The 6,406-nt window shown below is 35.5% G+C and overlaps 1 protein-coding gene across 1 annotated transcript; it reads right to left on the bottom strand.

Annotated features, from left to right (window-relative positions):
• LOC109719287 (mannose/glucose-specific lectin-like) lies at positions 2,483–6,190 on the bottom strand. Its single transcript, XM_020245861.1, has 3 exons — positions 6,157–6,190; positions 4,643–4,731; positions 2,483–2,981 (listed from the first exon to the last, which is right to left on the bottom strand). The coding sequence occupies exons 1-3, from the start codon at positions 6,188–6,190 to the stop codon at positions 2,742–2,744; spliced, it is 363 nt and encodes a 120-aa protein (XP_020101450.1). The 3' UTR covers positions 2,483–2,741.

Genomic DNA, 6,406 nt, shown 5'->3' with positions numbered 1-6,406 from the left:
CCCCACAGGAAATCAAAATAAGACCAACCGTGCGAGGTACGTCATTCGTGGTCGCAGACAGGGATGTCAATGGGTATGAATACCCGAAATTTTATTCGAACCCGAACCCGAATGAAACGGATATATCTGATGTTAAATGGATATGGATTTGAATATGGATATCAAAAATAGAAACCCAATTGATATGAATTCGGATATGAATTTTGACTGTACTCAACCCGAACCCGAATCAGACCCGAACTTGAATTTATTTTGTATTATAATATATATATATATATATATATATATATATAGAGAGAGAGAGAGAGAGAGAGAGAGAGAGAGAGAGAGAGAGAGAGAGAGAGAGAGTTGAGCTAGAATGCTATCAGTAGCAAACGGACTCCGTTGCCACAAATTTGTTTTCGATGATGAAGCCTCCAAATCGACGATCAGCACCATCGAATATGATCTGTACCATTTGAAGCATCTAGAAATCAAATTTCATGCTTTTTCGATATTGTTCTCTTATCCATCAAGTGGGCATAAAAATGAACGGCTGAAAATGAATATCCTCTAAAAAATGATGATAGGAATTTTGTAATCAAGATCGAGAGTATAGATCTACCATTAAAATTATAAATTTTGAAACCCTTTGATCATCATTAGGTCAATGATGTCGAAATGATTTGAAATTTGGTTTCTAGATACTTAAAGTGGTATAGATCATGTTCAACGGTCATGATCGTCAATTTATAGGCTCCATCATCGAACAAAATGGGTTGCAACGAGCCCGTTTGCTTCGATGATATATCTAGCTCAAACTTCTCTCTCTCTCTCTCTCTCTCTCTTCTCTCTCATCTCTCTACCTCTATATATATATAAATATATATATATATAAGGGGATAACTGTACTATTAGGAGCACACTCAGCCCTTGTGCTCCTAACTTTCTAACACCCATCACAGTTGACTGGTGCCTAAAATTGAAGAGGGAGGCACGATATTGATGGAGAAATTGTGTTTCAATTTCTCTTCTCTTGAATTTCTCTTTAATATCTCCTTGCCATCATTCATACACCACCATAAATTTATTGTTTTAGAATTATGCAGCAGTGTTGTGCTATTCAGAGCCGGTAAGTCTCCGGCTCCTGACCATATTTCGATGATAAGAATTTCCGATCGACGACTCGCGCTTGCCGTTAAACTCGATACTGCGTATTTGAACGTTCTAGAAAATAATTTTTGCGATTTTTTGATATCATTTACCTAGCAATCGAAAGGATTCAAAATCAATAATTTTTAACGGCTGAAAATAAAAATCCTATAAAAAGTGGTGATATAGCACTAAATTTTCGATCAGAAATGTTGATCTTGTTGTAGATAGAATAAAGAATTTTGTATCAAAATTTCATCTAATTTGAATACTTCTGCACCGTTAAATTTGAAAACGGCAGATATCAACTATTAAAAATTATTGATTTTGAATCCTTTCGATCACTAGGTAAATGATATCAAAAATCGCAAAAAATATTTTCTAGAAACTTCAAATACCCTTGATCAAATCAAACGTAGCCGATCGTCGATTCAAAAATTCCATTATCGAAAACGGCTCAGGAGCACGAAGGCCTCCGTGCTCCTGAGAGCACAGCAGCCCTACTCTCTCTCTCTCTCTCTCTCTATATATATATATATAGGATTAAACCTTTAATCCTACTATAGTATTTTGGATAGTGGATGGGTCCAAGAAATTAAAAGAGAGTTAAGCGTGCGAGCTGGAGTAGTTATAGAATGAGTAATTAATTCCCTAAGAAATAGGACGTCACAATGCCCCTGCCCTTGGGGATTATTGGCCAAAGTTTGGATTTTGGATGGATAGATTTGAAAACATAGGTATAGTTAAAAGGCAATTTTTTGAGGGGTATATAAAAAATTGCCCTTTTATTTTTCACAATTAAGTTATACTTTCAATCATGACATATAACTAGATACTGATATTCAATGTTATCTCAAGAATTAAATATATTTTATTCATATCTCACATAAAAATAATTTTGATTATTAATATTCTTGATATTAAAGTATTTCTCATATGACATTCACGTAAAAAAATTTTCAATTAAAAAACCAATCTTCTACAATAAAAATGTACAAAAACCATTTTAATTGTGATTTTTTTTATTACATTTTCTCAATCTTTTTTTACTTTTTTTCAATGGAGTGATTTTTATTGGCAAATTTTAAAAAATTTCATTCGAAGCATGCGTGAAAGATTTCAATTAAATTTTTTTTTACTTCTTACAAAAATCCAAATAAAAGAAATGAAAGCTAGCTTAGGTGAGGGTTAATTTCCATACACTTTTACCAACCAGTAATTAAAAATGAACGAAGAAAGATGGTTGAACCATTTTTGATAATTTATAAAGTTTGAAGCGGTATTGGTGATATTTCAAACTTTTGAAGAGTACTTTTGATATATTTTTAAAATTTACGAGGGTTTCCATGAAAGTGCCACTGAAGTAAATTATAGAATTACTGCAAAAGACATCCTTAAAGCTATTGATAACATATTAGAGGTAACATAATGGAGGAAGCACACTAGCTTCAATTACTTCATCATTCTTTCTAGAACTAGATAGCTCATCGAATTTTATTTTCTCCGAATTAAGAAAGGATTACAATGCAGAAGGCCATTCCATGCTCGACTTTATTACATAGAACGAAACACATAATCCTTTGCGTAGATGACCGGCATAAAAATCGACATCAGTTGGGCATCAGATAAATCCCGAGCGCATCAACATACACGCCGGAGCGTCCGTAGAAGCCAACAATTCGACCATTTGCCACGGGAACGGAGAAGGGAGTTCCTTCCTCCACTCCAAACGGCCCGTACTTGCGAATACTGGTAACAAAAGTGAGCGATCTCAGTATGTTGGCAACTTGGTTGAATGGACCGGTGGTACCATTCATTGCAGTCAGGTACTCGCCAGATTCAAATACGATCTACAAACAAATATATATATTTTTTCAAAAAGAAAAAGAATATCATGTGTTGCTTTAGAAAGATTAATATTTCTTGCTAGAAGTTTCACAACAAGGGTGTCGAAAATCAAGCAAGTTTAAGTCGGGCCGAGCTCAGGCCCCATCTAAAGCGTAAGGTCGAACTCCGTTATGAACCCAGGCTTGGTCTTGTTAGTAGCTTACTTATCCCAAGCCCTAACTAGAGAACAACGCTAGATTTATCCTACAAAAGAGTTCGGCGAGGACCGCATTATTAAAGCAATATTAATTTTCCTTTAATTCTTAAATGTACCAACCCGACTTGGCCTTTTGATTGAAATCAAAATGAGAAAAATTTCAAGAGACAAATAATTCTCATTTGATTAATTGCTCAATTAAATCATGCCTTAAAGGGACTTTTTTCGAAAATAACCCTCTGAAATTTTATAATTGGCAAAATAACCCTCTGAAAATTTTATTTGTGAAACTAACCCTCCTCTCGCTACCTCAGCCGCCACCTCAGCATTTCTCATAAAGACGGTGACTCGTTCACCGTCTTCTCAGGCGTGGACCCCTCGCCTTCTCAGCAATTCCCCGCGTATCAGCGCCTACGCAGGAATTCAACAGAAGACGGTGACTCGTTTACCGTCTTAACAAAGACGGTAAATCATCCACCGCCTTATCTAGGCGTACACCATCCGCCGCATTCGCCGCCTTCTCAGTGTTGCCCCCAGCCAAATAAGACGGTGACTCGTTCACCGTGTTTACTGAATCTTGAAGCCGGTAAGTTGTTCACCGTCTTCTCTAGGCATGGAACCTCCACTCCCTTCTCAGCAATTCCCCGCGTATCACCCGCGTATCACCGCCTTCTCAGCAATTCGCCGAAGACGGTGACTCGTTTACCTCTTTAAGAAAGACGGTAATTCGTTTACCGCCTTATCTAGGCAGCAAATCCGATCGACAGCGGGAGGGTATAGATAAGACGGTGAATCGTTCACCGTCTTAGTTAAGACGGTCAATGGTTTACCGCCTTATCTGAGCAAGTTTCCCGTCTTTTGTAGGACTCCACCCAGCCTAATTTCGCCAAGTCCTCGAGAGAGAGGCTAAAACACAGATAAGGCGGTGACTCGTTCACCGCCTTAACAAAGACGGTGAGTCGTCTACCGTCTTATCTAGGCGTAGCCACGACTTAGCCGTTTTTTCTCCGGTTTTGTGTATTTGCATAAAGACGGTGAATGGTTCACCGTCTTTAGCGCAAACAGCAGCAGCTGCTGTTTTAAGCTTGATTTTAAACAAAATTTCAACAAGTTTGACGCAAGTTTTTTCACGATAATAAATTTTTCAACAAGAAACACAAGATCACGAGTGGAATAACAAGATACAATCAACAAGATAAAAATATCAAAAAAAATCCCGAGAAATATACAAATATGCACTAAATTCAGTATTATATAATATTATACAAAGTCTAAGTTATCTAAATCAAAAATATACAATCAGCCTCTCGATCGTCCTCTCCCTCGACGTCCTCGGCCACGTCCTCGTGCACGGCCAGCATTCTCATTTGATTAATTGCTCAATTAAATCATGCCTTAAAGTTGATGTTTTTTGAAGTTTCACACACATGAAAATATTTCCAAAAAAATACAAAATAAAAATCATACCTGAGAGGGGTTTCCTCCCGAACCACCCCATGGGCCAGCCTCATATGCCTTCCCGTCTAGAACATACTCAAATGCTAGTGAATCGATCACTTGACCATTTTTTTTTTTATTAAATAAACTCAGCTTAAAATATAAAGTAATTAGCCTTCGAACATAAAACTTCCGGTACCTATCATCAAACTCTTAGCCAATATGATCAGCACGGTCGGTCGCTTTTCTTAATTCTTCTTCTTTTCGAAAGTTGACGTCTGCTAATGTTCGAAAACCAACCGACAAAATTAAGGCTTTGTCTATATAGGGTCTTAAAACGACGACTCTATCGCGTTGGCTCCGGCGTGTCTCGATCATGGATCTCCTGGTCTCATCTTTTTTCTATAATCGGAGTAAAATGATATTGAATTAACCACGTGATAATTTTTAACAAGAACTAATTAATTAATATTGACTAGCTATGGGTGTCAACTAAACTATACGGACGAAGGAAAAGTGAAAAAATTGTTCGATTCTTAATGTTGGATAATAATAATCGTGTCCTTAGGTGCTTTGATAATTGAATTATTACTCCAGGGTAGTACTATTTTAAATTATCCATGACAAAAAGAAACCATATACATTTCCCGATGCAACCTATATATTATTATGCATTTTCATTTAAGAACGATCGATGGACTTGTTTGAACAATTAATCTCCCCTCTGATCTGTCTCACAAATTTATTGTTGTTAATTTGACCAAAAAAATTAGATAAACAGTGATTCAAAAATATATTTATTTTACAACTTGTATATATTAATTAGATTCACTGAGCGCCAATAAATGCCAATAAATTCACAAGCAAATTTTGAAAATTTAAGCAATTGTTTCAATTATGAAAGATCTGAAAGATAAATCTCAAATTTGACTACTTGGGAAAAGCCTATTGGCCATTTGGATATCAATTAGGGGCCGGGTATCCTTAGGCTCTCAAAATCTCACCATCCAAGGGCGAAAACGGTCGAATATGGTTGGATTTTTGATAAAATCATATTCGCATCTATATTTCTTTACCGATGCGGTTAGTCAAATTCTAAATTTTCGTTACCAAATCTACTAAAAAGGAATTCAGATTCAAATATGATTCAAATTTATATTCGGATATTATTTTAATCATAACATATGCTAAAATGCATATGTCATGTTAATCAAAATTAGTCTGAATTAGATACACAATACAATTAAAGACTCACACTCATGCCCAAACTTCATATATCTATCTTTCATTCAGTAAAAGTTAATATATATTTAACGAACATATACATAACTTTAATACAGAAATACTCTTAATAAAATAAACAAAAAACACAATAAAAATCATTTTATCTCTCTAAAATATATATTATTTAACATCCCTCTTATCTTCTAAGCATAAAAACGGTCGAGTACGGTCGAATTTTTTACAAAAGCATATTCACATTTATATTTTTCTTTTTATTTTTTTCGAATGTGAATTCGGATACAACCGGAGCTTATCCTTACCAGTTTTACCACTAGCGCGCCACCCCACGTTCATATTCGATCTCTATCCTGTTTTAATATATATATATATATATATATATATATATNACAGTGGCCTTCGTGCTCCTAAGCCGTTTTCGATGATGGAGCTGCCGAATCGACAATCGGCTCCGTTAGATTTGATCTAGTGTATTTAAACTATCTAGAAAATAATTTTTATGATTTTTCAGTATCATTTTCCTAGTGATCGAAAGGTTCAAAATCAACAATT

Source organism: Ananas comosus, linkage group 13, assembly GCF_001540865.1.
Source record: "Ananas comosus cultivar F153 linkage group 13, ASM154086v1, whole genome shotgun sequence".
Taxonomy (NCBI): domain Eukaryota; kingdom Viridiplantae; phylum Streptophyta; class Magnoliopsida; order Poales; family Bromeliaceae; genus Ananas; species Ananas comosus.
This window is presented reverse-complemented; position numbering and strand designations above follow the sequence as displayed.

Excerpts from the sequence above, each read along its gene's own strand:
- LOC109719287 (XM_020245861.1), bottom strand. The coding sequence starts at position 6,190 with ATGAACGTGGGGTGGCGCGCTAGTGGTAAAACTG. Across the intron at positions 4,732-6,156 it reads GCGCGCTAGTGGTAAAACTG|TGATCGATTCACTAGCATTT; the intron begins GTAAGGATAAGC and ends AAAATGGTCAAG. Across the intron at positions 2,982-4,642 it reads CGGGAGGAAACCCCTCTCAG|ATCGTATTTGAATCTGGCGA; the intron begins GTATGATTTTTA and ends ATTTGTTTGTAG.